This window comes from Apium graveolens, chromosome 10 (assembly GCF_009905375.1).
Source record: "Apium graveolens cultivar Ventura chromosome 10, ASM990537v1, whole genome shotgun sequence".
Classification (NCBI taxonomy): domain Eukaryota; kingdom Viridiplantae; phylum Streptophyta; class Magnoliopsida; order Apiales; family Apiaceae; genus Apium; species Apium graveolens.
Window position 1 is genome coordinate 233,873,696 of NC_133656.1, and position 15,156 is coordinate 233,888,851.

At 36.2% G+C, this 15,156-nt stretch overlaps 1 protein-coding gene across 1 annotated transcript; it reads left to right on the forward strand.

The window, feature by feature from the left end:
* Positions 1–13,042: 13,042 nt before the first annotated feature.
* LOC141689138 ((S)-8-oxocitronellyl enol synthase ISY1-like) lies at positions 13,043–14,868 on the forward strand. The gene is made up of 2 exons (XM_074493323.1): positions 13,043–13,182; positions 13,540–14,868. Exons 1-2 carry the CDS (start codon positions 13,144–13,146, stop codon positions 14,665–14,667), a joined length of 1,167 nt encoding a protein of 388 aa, XP_074349424.1. The 5' UTR covers positions 13,043–13,143; the 3' UTR covers positions 14,668–14,868.
* Positions 14,869–15,156: the final 288 nt, after the last annotated feature.

The following is a 15,156-nucleotide window of genomic DNA, read 5'->3' on the forward strand; positions in this document are numbered from 1 at the left end:
CGCAAGTTATTATTTGAGGGATGAAGCAAGTTTCTGGTGGGAGTCTTCTAAGGCGTTGTTGGAAGGCAAAGACTTATCTTGGGAGAAGTTCACTGAGATGTTTCTGGAAAAATATTTGCCAAGTTATATGCAAGATCAGTTGGAGATGAAATTTATGGATCTTAGACAGGAGGAAATGTCGGTAGCAGAATATGAGGTGAAGTTTTCAGAGTTGGCAAGGTTCGTGCCAGAGTACGTGAATACTGAAACAAAGAAGGCTAAGAGGTTCCAGCAGGGACTTAAGCCATGGATTAGGAGTCAAATAGCGATGTTGGAGATCAAGAACTATGCTGCTTTGGTTCAGAAGGCAATGATAGTAGAAGGTGAGCGGAAAGCTGCTTGAAGAGAAAATGAAGGAAGAAAAAGGAAGTTTGAAAGCTCTGAGCAAGAGCAAGGAAGTTCAAAGTTCAGAGGAAAGTTTGGAAAGAATGGTGGAGGTCAGAACAAAAAGTTTCAGAAGTTTAGACCCGGGAATGGAGCTCAGAAGAACCGTTTCCAGAAAGCTGGACAACCGGGAAAGGAAAGCAGACCCCAGATGCAAGAATGCAGAAACTGTGGAAAGAGACACCCGGGGAGGTGTAATAAGCTGGATATAACATGTTTTAAGTGCAACCAGAAGGGGCATTATTCTTCGGAATGTTCAAATGAAATAAGGAAGCCTGATTTGGCTTGTTTCAAGTGTGGCAAGGTAGGCCATATGGCTAGAAATTGCAAGGAGCCTGTGCAGAAGGCTAATGTTCTCAGAATTGCTGGACTGCCGTCTCTCCCCGCACCATCAGCTCAACCCAGAGCTAGGACCTTTAACATGACAATGAAAGATGCGGTGCAAGATGTGGACGTGGTAGCAGGTATGCTTGTTATAAACTCAGTAGAAGTAAAAGTTTTAATGGATTCTGGAGCAACCAGATCTTTTATTTCTGAAAGCATTCTTGATAAGTTAAATTGTGTTGCGTACCCTCTAGAGCCTAAGTTGATTATAGAGGTAGCAAATCAAGAGAAAGTTGTTGTTAATAAGATTTGTCCCGATTGTGATGTGTCTATAGAAGGTCGGCACTTTTCTGTTGACTTAATTCCTTTTAAGTTAGGAGAATTTGAGGTTATACTAGGAATGGATTGGTTGTCAAATCATGAGGCACAAATAGAGTGTAAAAGTAAGAAAGTGAAGTTAAAAACCAAGGATGGAGAGGAAGTGATATTTAAAGGAAAGAGGCAAGAGAAGAAATTTCTAACGGTTATTGAGGCGAGAAGATTGATACGTCAAGGATGCGAGGTTTATTTGGCTCATGTCGTGGACGTGGAGAAAGAATCTGTAAGGATCGACGATATTCCGGTAGTAAGAGATTTTCCGGACGTGTTTCCTGATGAATTGCCTGGACTACCTCCAGACAGAGAGATCGAGTTTACGATTGAATTGGCTCCCGGTACGGAACCAGTGTCAAAAGCCCCCTATCGCATGGCGCCGGTTGAAATGAAAGAATTGGCAGCTCAGTTGCAAGAGTTGTTGGACAAAGGAGTAATCCGACCGAGTGTATCCCCGTGGGGCGCACCGGTGTTGTTTGTAAAGAAGAAGGATGGAAGTATGCGATTATGTATCGATTACCGTGAACTGAATAAGTTGACAATCAAGAATAAGTACCCTCTACCGCAGATCGATGACTTGTTTGACCAATTAAAAGGAGCTTCGTGCTTTTTAAAGATTGATTTAAGATCTGGGTATCATCAACTAAAGATCAAAGCGGAAGATATACCCAAGACAGCGTTTCGAACAAGATACGGACATTATGAGTTTTTGGTGATGGCATTTGGCTTGACGAATGCGCCAGCTGCATTTATGGATCTTATGAACAGAGTGTTCAAGCAGTATTTGGATAAGTTCGTGATTGTGTTTATTGACGATATACTTATTTATTCCAAGACGGAGGAAGATCATAAGGAGCATTTGAGGATTTCCTTGGAAATTCTGCGAAAAGAGAAGCTGTATGCAAAGTTTTCAAAGTGTGAATTTTGGCTAAAGGAAGTGCAATTTCTTGGTCATGTAGTTAATAAAGAAGGAATTAAAGTGGATCCAGCCAATATAGAAGCTGTAATGAATTGGGAAAGACCCAAGACTCCGACGGAAGTCAAAAGTTTTCTGGGATTAGCCGGATACTATAGAAGATTTGTGCAAGATTTCTCAAAGATTGCGGTTCCATTGACAAAATTGACGAGAAAGAATGAGAAGTTCGTTTGGACAGAAAAGTGTGAGGAAAGTTTTCAAGAGTTAAAGAAGAGGTTGGTAATCGCCCCTGTGTTGATATTACCAGATGATAAAGGTGAATTTGTGATATTCAGTGATGCTTCCTATAAAGGACTTGGATGCGTGTTAATGCAACACGGGAAGGTAATAGCATACGCGTCAAGGCAACTCACGCCGCATGAGCAAAAGTATCCAACACACGATTTGGAATTGGCAGCAATTGTATTTGCCCTTAAGATTTGGAGGCATTATTTGTACGGGGAAAAGTGCGAGATTTATACGGACCATAAGAGCCTAAAGTATATCTTTACTCAGAAAGAACTAAATATGCGACAAAGAAGGTGGTTGGAATTGATCAAAGATTATGATTGTGCGATAAACTATCATCCGGGAAAGGCAAATGTGGTAGCTGATGCTTTAAGTCGAAAGGAAAAGTTGAATATGTTAACGTCATCAGAAGAATTAATCAAGGACTTTGAAAAGATGGAAATAGTGGTGCAGACTCCAGAATGTGGAGGTGAAGCCATTTATGCAATACGGTTTCAACCTGAAATTTTGGAAAAGATTAGATGCTGTCAAGAGCAAGTGATGAATCGCGAAAGGAATAAGTTGACGGGAGAAGAAATTAAAGCTCAAAAGGATGGAAAAGGGATATACCGTATTTACTCACGTATTTGGATACCTGATGTTGTGGAACTAAAGCACGAGATTTTGCAAGAAACGCATAACTCGAGATTTTCAATTCACCCTGGAAGTACGAAGATGTACCAGGATTTGAGAGAAAATTTTTGGTGGCCAAACATGAAAAAGGAAATTGCGGAATGGATAAGCAAATGTTACACGTGCCAAAGAGTTAAAGCAGAACATCAAAGGCCAAGTGGATTGCTTCAGCCACTGGACATACCTGAATGGAAATGGGAACATATCGCGATGGATTTCGTGGTAGGATTAACTAAAACCAAGTCTAATCATGATGCGATTTGGATGGTAATTGATCGGTTAACAAAGTCAGCGCATTTCTTGCCGATAAACGAAAGGTTTTCATTAGAGAAGCTGGTCAAATTGTATCTGGATGAAATCGTGATGCGTCATGGAGTTCTTGTATCTATCGTGTATGATAGAGATCCAAGGTTTAACTCGAAATTTTGGAGACAATTCCATGATCATTTGGGAACGAAATTGAAAATGAGTACAGCATATCATCCACAGACAGACGGACAAAGTGAAAGGACAATTCAGATAATTGAGGATATGTTGCGAACCTGCGCAATAGATTCCAAAGGAAATTGGGACGATCATTTGCCCTTAGTTGAGTTTTCCTACAACAACAGTTATCACGCAAGTATTGGCATGCCGCCTTATGAAGCGTTGTATGGAAGAAAGTGTAGATCCCCTACTTATTGGGACGAAGTTGGTGAGCGCAAGTTAATTGACCCCGAGCTAGTGCAGCAAACGAAGGAAAAAGTTGAAATGATACGAAAGAGATTAATTGCAGCTCAAGACCGACAGGCAAAGTACGCGAATCAAGAGCGGAAAGATGTGCAATTCAAAACTGGAGACAAGGTCTTGGTGAAGATATCTCCTTGGAAAGGTTTAACTCGATTTGGAAAGAAAGGAAAGCTAAGTCCAAGGTACATTGGACCATTTGAAGTATTGCGACAAGTTGGGAAAGTGGCGTATGAATTGGCGCTGCCGCCGCAAATGCAACATCTGCACAATGTATTTCATGTATCTCTCCTGAAAAAGTATAATGCCGACGCGAGCCATATGATCGAGTTGGAACCAGTAGAAATCCAACCAGATTTGTCCTATGTGGAACAACCAGTGCAAATTTTGGATCGAAAAGAAAATACGCTTAGAAATAAAGTTGTACCTCTAGTTAGAGTGTTGTGGAGAAATCCACTAGTCGAGGAATCGACTTGGGAATTAGAAAGCAAAATGAAAGAAAAGTATCCCCATCTGTTTGCTTAGATTAGATTCTGGGGACAGAATCCTTTTAAGGAGGGTAGATTGTAACGACCGAGAATTTTGCATCGTAATTAAGAAAGTAAAGTATGTGTTATGTGATGAGATTATGTGATTAAGTGGTGATTATTTGTCTTATCTGTATACTAGAGTTAAAGAGCGTGAATAAAAACGTTCCAATTTAAAGAGTCAGCTTAGAAGTCGAGCTGTGGTTTCGGGCCGTCAGGTAGAACGGAACCCGTCCTAGTATGAAAATTTAATAATATAAAATGTGAATTATATGTGAAGTGAATGAATAAAGTATTTCGTCTTAAGAGACGTGTTGATTGGAAAAGATAATGAGAAGCATAATCGAAACGCTGAGCGTCGGGCCGTCAGGCTGAACGTGACCCAGTACGCGTAAAAGAGGATAAAGATTTAAGAGTGATATATTCTATGATCAGACCTGAGTCATTATGTGACTATATGCGTGTGATTGCTTGACTGTGTGCATGACTATATGTTCTGTGTCAATTTTGTGAATTTTAAAGGAATTATGTGATTTAAGTAAAGGTTTAATTAACCTTCGTGCATTTTTATAAAATCATCCGAGATGGATAAAAACATGGGATTTGTTCTGTTATCTTCATAGAGGTCCTAGAGACTTTTTAAAAATAATAAGTGAATTTAATTGCTGGACCTTGTATTTTTAAATCGATTTTATGAGGAAAATATATTTATTAAAGCAAATTTGCAAAATTTATATAAAATCAACCGTTCGCTCAAATTCTTATTATGAGTAATGGATAAAAAGCTAATTTCGAGACCTACGTGTTAAAGATTTTTATTCAAGACAATTTCATCTTCCCGAGAGAAAAATATTTTTACTTTGGATTTCGTTGCACTTGAGTAAAAAGAGAAACAAAATGCAAATTAAAAAGCGGGTTATTAGATTACCATTTTACCCTTATTTGGTGGAGTATAAAACACTCCTTCCTTCCCCCATTTTCTTCTTCTTGCCGTGCACTCACTCTTTTCTCTCTTTCTCTCACTCTCACTCTCTCTCTCTCGGCAACTCTCTTTCTCTCTCTCTTTGATTTCTCTCGGTATATTGCCTCTCCCTCTCTAATTCCTTGAAACACTCCATGAATCTTCATCCTTAATCCATACAAGATCTTTAATTCGTGTGCATGTGTATGTTTGTCCTTGCATGCCGTAGTGTGTGTGTGTGTTGGGTTCGGTTTCGAGCCAAGAACCGAGGGCTTGCTTGATTAGTTCATGTTCTGTGATTAACGTGCTGAAATCAGATTGCATGTGGTGTTGTTGCATTGGCTTTGTTAAGAAATCAGGGATTTTTATGGTTGGACACCCTCGAATGAGGGCACCACCGTGAAGCCACCGCCACCGGTGATGAACTCCGGTGAACCGGTGGTGAGCTATGATGTTAAAAACTGAGCTCTAGAACCTTAAGATCACTTCTTTATATTTGCATGTGGTGTTTTGATTGATAAGGCCGAATGTCCATTATTATTTTTAAGGAAATCAAGTTGATTATGGTTAAATGCATGATTTAATGATTTGATGTTAAGAAATAGGATGATTTGTGATTCAAGGAGTAAGAATACCAAGTTGCATGTTTTGTTTTTGGAAAAGGCCGAATGGACTTAATCTTTAAAGTTGTTTGATTTGAGTAAACTTGTTTAAAGTAATAATGGATTGTTATTAGCTTGAAAAGGAATGAAATTATTGATGCATGCTAAGTTAGGTTCGAATTTTTATGTTAATAAGAAAGGAAATTGATTTTTTGTGAGATAATCTTGGTAAACACTAAGTATGAATAGCCTAAAAGTGATTGCATGTTAGTCTTAAAAAGGATCAAGATGTGCATGTCCTTGTTTGGTTCTTGGATTGTGAATTTTGAATTTTTGCCGAATAGAAAATGGGTTTAGAAGAGATTGATTTGTGATTAAGTGAATGCATGCATGTTGATTGAATAATTTGATTAAAGTTGAGTCATTAGGTGATGTTTGGCTTTGTGCTTCGGAAATCTTGATGAAAATGAGTTAAATGACTAAGTTAAGGTTTAAAACAAGTTAAAAATGTGATATAAGACTTTGCATGTCAAGATTGATCTTTGCATGTGTGTTTTCTTGATAAACCCGAATGGGTCTTAGGCTTAAAAAGAGAATTGAGTTGATTTTTGCTAAAAATCTTAGTGACTAATGAGAACTTGATTGCATGACCATGATTGAGTGGTGTTTATGTTCGAAATTTGTTAATAAAAAAATGGTGCTAGTTTAAATGTTGGATCATGCTAGAACTAAAGTTGTATGGTGTGATTTTTGAGAAATTTGATTGTATATGTAGGATTATGGTTCAGATTTTTATGATTAAAAGAAAGGAGAATGGTTCTTTAAAGGTTGTTGAATGAGATACGTGTTTATGTGAATTAAAGTGAGTATTTGATTGATTTTATGGTGGGTATTTGCAATAAGGCCGAATAGGCCATAAGAAATAAAGGTCAAAACTTGATTTTGGTAATTGAAAGAATGATTGAGTGTTATATGTGAAAATCTTTGATTTTGCTTGATTGGATTGTTGTTTTGGTTCGAATTAAGGAATAAAAGAAAAGGGAATTAAGTCGATTGATATAAGTGATAGTATGCACGTAAATGTTTGGTTGTAAATGGGTCTAGTACTCGTAAAAGAGTCGTGTTAGTGTGATTTGAGAAATAGCCTAGGTCAAGCGAGTACGCTTTGATTGCTAGGTATATAAGGATATAAAAACTACGAGAAAGGATTGTGCTATGTGCTATGTGCCGTGTGCTTATTTGTATAAGCTATACTCGTATAGTTCGAGTCAAAGATATAATCGAGTTATCGTATAGAGAGATCGTTCCGGGAACGAGAGTTGGGAATCTAATTAAGATTTCTGGTTTTTATTGTAGATTCGGAGCGTGAGGGCATTCGGGCTAGGAAAGGGAAAAGTATACTAGGTGGCAGTAGTTCAACCCTCAGGAAAGCAATTTCAGGCAAGTAACTGTGATTACTTGTGTAAATGATTATAAAGGAAATGTTGTTCATACCATGTAGAGTATTGAACTGTCAAAGTATAAAACCCTTGCTTTATGAAACCCTGATATTGATTTGAAGTACCCTTGTTCTTGATAACCTGTTATTGATAATCCTATTAATTTCACCCTTTGATAATCTGCCTTTCTGTTCCAGTTTCCTATAATGCCATGAATCATATTGAACCTTTAATTATCTTGGATAACTCTGTTAATGATACCCTGTTTCTCTTGATCGCCCTAATGATCCCTAAGTTATTACTGATCCTTCAAATTTAGTACCTTATTATCCTTGATACAGAATTCTTGAGAATTGTTCCTTGCGTATCTTTGATTCACTCCCTGAACTTTGTTTCTTTAAAATCTGAATTAAGAATGAGTTTCGACTTGAAAGAGTCCGAATGATTTCAAAGGCTTGGTAATGATAAAATGAATTTTAGAAAACCAATTATTTTCCAACTCAAGGTTTTCCAAATGAATTCCTGATGGATTGGATTGAGACGTAAGAGGCTAGTGGGACTAGTCCAGTCATGGTAAGAGGCTAGTGGGACTAGTCCAATTTAAGGCTGAAATTATGCCGAATGGTACCTTAAAGACCGGAATGGAGGTCGATACGGGTTGATCACCCGTATATAATGAAATGGAAAGATAAGTGATCCAATCAAGGGTTCTAAATGATTATTTAAAAAGGGAACTGAAACTTTTATTCAGTAAATTGATTTTTGGAAATGAAAATGGTTTATACTGTTTTAAAAAGAGTTGATTATGTTATTGTGGAGCTTAAAGCTCAGAATCCTGATTCCTGAAATTGTTGATCATACGAATGATTCTATATCTTGAAATACTGTTGCTTTCCTCTATCGAAAGATCTATTTGATCCTATAATGAATTGTGATGAATATCGGCTTTTGTTCTGTTTCGAGCCTTGTTTCTTGAAAGCCCAACTATTCTTCGGATACCCTTTCCTTATCTCAAAGAAAACAAAAATAAATATATGGAAATCTGCCACCTAGATTAACTAAAGTAGAATGCCCTAGTTTGTTCAAAGTATATTGAGATTTGATATTGTAGAACTGCTATATAGTTACTTGCTGAGTTTTCTACTCATTTATTTTGTCTTAATCTAACCATGGCAGTTAAGCAAAAAGATGGCCAGGCTTAGGCGCACTGCTCGTAAGAGCGTACTTGGTGGTCCCTACCGTGTTGAGGGCTTCCAGTTGCCAGAGCAGGTAGTACAGGTTATGAGTGAGCTCGCGCCTAGAAAGAGGTGTATAAAGATACAATGGGTTATCTGTCTGTTTCCAGCCGGAACCGATATTGATTATTTAATAATATTTTGGGTTTGTAAGTTATATTCTGTGATTGGTAGTTGTAATCTTGTCTCATACTTTATCCTGCTGATCCTGTTAGTAGTTAATCGGGGTTTATGCATATTTAATTATTAGAATAGAGGTGTGTGAGTCCTCATTTCCTAACCCCGAGATTGAGGGCGTCACAATAATGATTTGTTAGTGACATAATAGTATGCGGTTAAAGATCTAAAAACTTGATATAATCCATTGTAACTGTTAGTAGTGTGCCGGTATATTATTTTTTACAAGGACTTCTTAAATTCACTTAAAATTTTATTGTTAGACACTTAAAATTGATGCGGTTATTGTTAGCATGTGCAGGAGCACTTCTGTTTATGGAACTTGTGGGACTGGTTGGATGCTTTATAACTTTATACGTTAGAACTTCATGCTAACTTCATGAAGTTAAAACTGAATAACTGATCCTTAGGCTATTGGATAGTGATAAATTGAGTCATAATCAGATTAATGATGTCAAGGATTTCTCGGATGACTATGTGGAACATAATCAGGTCTACCTAAGCCAACTTCTCTACTTTTGCATTATAATTTTTTTAGTTCGATTGTTGAATACTTTTTTTGACATTCCCTGGTATTTTTATCATTTAAATTTTTACGTAGCATTATTAGAACTTTGAAACACGTGCTGATTTAGATTCAGTCGTTTTGAAGAGCAGCTGTTCAATTATGTTGGCGGCATAATAAAGCTTATTATTATTTTTCTTTGCACTAAATTTTAGGAGGACTTTGACGAGTTCGGTGATGTTGATGAACTTTACATTTCTTTACCGCTGGAGAAGGTGGAGGCTCTTGAAGATTTGGTCACGATACCCCCTGGACTTGTGAAGCTGGAATTTGTTGACGAGAAGATGCAAGATAATTCTTACTAGGTAAAGGTATCACAGAATCCTTCTACTTTTTACATAAACTATTAGCTTAATTTTGTCATTGTTCATGTATATATTTACCAGTATATTTCTATATCAATTTGTCTGCAGAGTGGTACTGAGATTGGATATGGTGCTAAAGCACAAGAAGTTTTGGGAAAGATTAGAGGAAGGTATGTCTACCACTGTAATATGCACAAACAGGATCAAATCGATTTTGTTTCCTTGCCATTTCTTTCATTCTTTTTGAATATGTAAGAAGAACCAAAAAGTAATTTGTATAAAGAGACAAACAATATTTGTTTTGTCCACTTATTTCCCTTACTTTACATAGAATTAATTTTTTTAATAACGGCGTGGAAGCTGATGGAATTGGAATATTTTTGCAACTTGGTTTTTCATGTTTCCGGAGTTCCAAATTTTAGCCCCTCCCTCTGAAACACATAATAAATGGTTGAATTTTATTCCATGATAAATTCTGTAGTTGGGTCCATTTGAAGTTACTTGCATAGTTGTTATACCTTTCAAATCCGTTTATTAGTGTTACTTATTTACCTTGAACCAATTGAAGTGCACGCTTATGTTTCTGAAATTATTTGCTCCTCAATATGATGTACCTTTTCTGGTACATAAATACATTCTTTAGGGGAAGATCAATTGTAGCATTGCAGGATAGAATATTTTTACTAACGGGAGGATTTAATTCTTCGAGAATAACATTGCTATATTATAAACTCCCTCTGGTCCTTTGTATAGGTAGTTTGACTTTTGACATAGAACTCAAGGTAAGAACACACAACTTTTTCCAATTAAAAATATCTAGCATTTATTCATTGAAAAATTACAAAAATAATAATTTTAATTATGTGGTCTAGATACTTTGAAGTGTGTACAAAAAGTCATACAATCTGTAATAAGGACCCAAGGGAGTACATTTCATAAAAACTAGTTTTTCTCTTGATGTACGTTTTACATAACGATCAAATAAGATGTTTTAGGAGTGGAATTTTCTTGTCGACCGCACTTTAAATTTGCTACATAGTAGGTGTAACGTTGGTTTTTTATGTCGGTCGATTGGGAAGATATAAATTTTAATTCCAGTATATGCACGAGTATTAGGTTATTTTTGACATGTTCTTAAAAAAATTAATGTGACTAAAGCTTTTCATATGTAGACATGAAAGTTGTGTGTATTTGTCTTGGACTTCATTCTTTTGGGCCTTGTATGTAGATATTCTTGTGTGGTGTACTGGTGATCAAAATTTCCAACTTTGTAAACATACTATTAAATTTATTCTATATCTAACAACTCTTCAATTATGTGCCTGTTGACAGCGACTTTCGACACGAGAAGACAACGAAGAAACGTGGTAGCTATAGAGGAGGAATGATACATATGTAATCTCACTCAGTAAAGTTTAATTATTCATACAAAGATTAATGCCCAACACTTTGGCTTCCATCATTCTAATTTTGTACCTCAATGAGGGGGTTTTCTTGGGTATATTTTGTTTAAATTTGTAAAAATGTAAAAATCTTTTCAACGATTTTTCCATCTAAAATTGATCGAAGTCCAGATGTTTGTCCAGATGTTTGTTTATTCTTGCAGTTAATACAGTTTACTTTCTTTTCTACTATTAGGTCTTTTCATAAGAAGTGTAAATTTATGCACTTTGTCTATAAACTTCTTATATATCACTTTTAATGAATTAATACTGATGTCAAAAAAAAAATAATTGTACATCAGTTTTAATGAATAAATTCTGATGTCTCAAAGCAATTATACATCACTTTTAAAGAAGAAAAACTGATGTAAAAAAGTCAATGTACATCGCTTTTTGATAAAAAAACTGATGTCAAAGACTGACATGTTCAAGTCTAAATTGAACATAGACATCACTTTGTTTGGGATAAAACTGATGTCTATATGCAAATATAGACAACACCTTTTACTGAATAAATCGATGTTTAATAACTAATTTTACATCACCTAAAAGAAAATATATGATGTCTATGTGGCAAATAACATAACTCATTATATGTTTAATCTGTTGTAATAGGTGTAATTTATTAATTAAATTATTTATTTCTAACATTTTTTATAAAACACAATGCATGGACATCAGTCAGTTTGCCAGAAACGATGTCTAAGCAAGTAAAAGACATCGGGTTATGGCCGATGTCTAGAATAGACATCACCGACATCAACATCGGTTGCCAAACAGCATAGACATCGGCCAAAAACTGATGTCTATGGACATTTTTCTTGTAGTGTATGAACGTTATTAATGTTTTACATGAAAATCATACACATTGATATTTGATAGATATTAAACTTGTATTTGATATATTTTAGACGTTATACAATATTTATCAATAAGAAAACGATCAAGAATTTTACTAATATAATTGTATGGTGTATTAAAAAAATCTAGAAAATGACATGTGGCTCGAATGGATTATTATGCTAGTTTATATCTTAAACACCACTTTTTGTTTAACTAGAGAAAACTCAACTGGTACATTTTAAAAAGTCAAATTTAAGTCGACTCGGGCAAAGCCATGCTATATTCGACTACAAGTAGGGTTGTTCACGAAAAGAACTGTTCGCGAACAAACTCGAGCTCGGTTCGTTAATGAACTCGAGCTCGAACTCGAACAGACAAATATATTCGTTACGCAAAACGAGCTCGAGCCGAGTTTTGGGTTGTTCGGCTCGAGCTCAGTTCGAGCTCGCATCTGCTCGAGCTCAGTTCGAGCTCGCATCTGCTCGAGCTCGCTCGTTAAAACTTGAAAAAATTATAATATATCCTGAATATTTTTAGTCATGAATTGGTGTTTCGAATTTTTTAAAAATATTTTTCATCAATCCAACCGCATGAATGTCAAAATATATATATTTTAGCGATATAACCAAAGTTTCAAAAAAAAAATTATTTGAAAGTTATTTTCACAATTAAATAGTGGTTGACCTGATTTTTTTCTGTCTCGGCTCGGCTCGACTCGACTCGTTTATGTTTGCCAACAAACTCGTATTCGGCTCGTTAGTTAACGAGCTCGAGGTCAAACACAATTTTTGTTCGATAAAAAAGCTCGGCTCAACTCGATGTGTCAAAAAAAAATAAAACTCAACTCTGTTTAGTCAAAACTCGGCTCGGCTCAATTCATGAAGAATCCTAGTTGACCACTCTCTTTGGCACTAAAATTTGATGCTTCATATGTCAATGGAAAGAATTTCTAAGCCACAAGTTACATGAGTTTCGCACAGTATCGTACCTCTCACGTCTCACGCTTTTAATTCACTTTTATTACAAACTTCAAAACCACTGACCTGATCTTGTCTTCGTCTCAGTCTACCACATCGGATGACTTGGTCGAAAAGCCACACTACTGGAAAAGGTCCCTTCCTATACTATTTCCTACGAATAGGTGCGGAAGGTAAAAACAGCACTGGCATTGGCATATATAGCTGCAGTGTTGTTTCTTTGTCACCTAATTACTATCACATCTTAAGATTCTTGTTTAATCATTCTGCATCTTTTCTTTTGTATATAAATAGTTACACTCATTCTACTTTCAGTATATCTTAACAACATTACACAAGTGAAAGAAAAATGAGCTGGTGGTGGTCTCGTGCAGTTGGCGCTGCAAGGGTAATTAATCCTCTGACCTCTTCTTTTTATTAAGTATGTTCGTACTCTTTCCGGTCCCGTAATTTTTGGCTTGTTTGATTTTTCTAGGTCAAATTGATTATTGATTACATAGATAATATGGTTAAAAACTATCATAAAAATTATATTGTTTGAAAATATATCTAACATACTTTATTATGTAATTGTTAATTTTTTAAAATTGTAAGAGAATGATATCAAATTTGTAGCCAAAATTCAGTCAATTTAACCATAGAAAGTTAAACAAGCCAAAAATTATGCAAAGGGGGAGTAATATGTTTTACATATTTTGTTCATGCACTGCTAATTTAGTCCTTCATGCACGCTTTTTTAATTTAGAAACCTCTCAATCAAGAAAATGTTCCCTTGAGCTACCGAAGTGTGGCTCTAGTTGTGGGCATTACGGGCATTGTTGGCAATAGTCTAGCTGAGCTTCTCCCTCTCCCCGACACCCGGGGCGGCCCATGGAAAGTCTATGGCGTTGCTCGCCGTCCAAGACCACCGTGGAGTGCAAACCACCCTGTCGAGTACATTCAGTGTGACATTTCCAATTTCGAGGAAACTCAATCAAGACTCTCCGGCCTTAAAGACGTGACTCACCTCTTTTATGTCACTTGGGCTAGTGGAACAAACGAAACTGAAAATTGCGAAATTAATAGTAAAATGTTTAGAAATTTACTGAATTGTATTATTCCAAATGCACCGAAGCTACAGCATATTTGTTTACAAACTGGGAAAAAACATTACTTCGGGTCTTTTTTCTCATCTGGGATAGCAGCACATGATCCTCCATATACCGAAGATCTTCCAAGACTAGACGATCCAAATTTTTACTATGATCTTGAGGATATCTTGTTTGAGAACGTAGCCAAAAAAGACGGGCTGACTTGGTCAGTCCATAGGCCTGGACTTATATTTGGTTTTTCCCCTTGCAGTTTGATGAATATGATATGTACTCTGTGTGTTTATGCTTCAATTTGCAAACATGAGGGCGAGGTTTTGAGGTTTCCAGGAACCAAGGAAGCTTGGAGTTCGTATTATGAAGCTTCGGACGCTGACTTGATTGCTGCGCAAGAGATATGGGCTGCAGTGGATCCAAAAGGCAAGAATGAAGCGTTTAATTGCAGTAATGGAGACGTGTTCAAGTGGAAGCATTTCTGGAAGGTGTTGGCGGAGCAATTTGAGGTGGAATGCGGAGAATTTGAAGATGGGGAGAGGCTGACATTTGTGGAGTTGATGAAGGATAAAGGGAGTGTGTGGGACGAGATTGTTAAAGAAAACAATTTGGTGCCTACGAAACTAGAAGATGTTGGAGCTTGGTGGCTTGGTGATTTCACATTTGGCATTGAGTGTCCTTTAGATACAATGAACAAGAGCAAGGAACACGGATTCTTGGATTTCAAGAATTCCAAATCTTCATTCGTTCATTGGATACAGAAGCTCAAAGTTTCCAAAATTGTTCCTTAGGTTCAACGATGATATAATTGATTTTTCTAAATGTGATGAGATGGAATTCAACTATGGTGGTGCAACTGCAATGTGTATATAGGAGTTGACTTATACATAAACAAAAAGTCTTTCCCACGGGGCTTTGAAAATTTGGGGTTTTCAACTAATAAATATTCATTTGTTCAATATTGATTCATTTTAAATTTGAATTTGGCATTGTGTTCATGTTTTCTAAGGATTATGGTGGTTTCATGTTTACTTTGTTTGGTTTGTGTTCAAATTTATTGTGTGTTTGAATGAACTAATGTTATGTTTGGTTGGGGTGAATGAAATAGAATGGAATGGAATGAGATTTTAAGTGGAAAATGATTAAATTTTCTAAAATTTTCATTTTTTAGCCCATTCCATTCCTAACCACATACATTATAATTAAACACCCCCAATTTGAGATGGAATGCTCCATTCCTTATTAACCCAATTTTCTTCACAATTCTTATCATAACAATT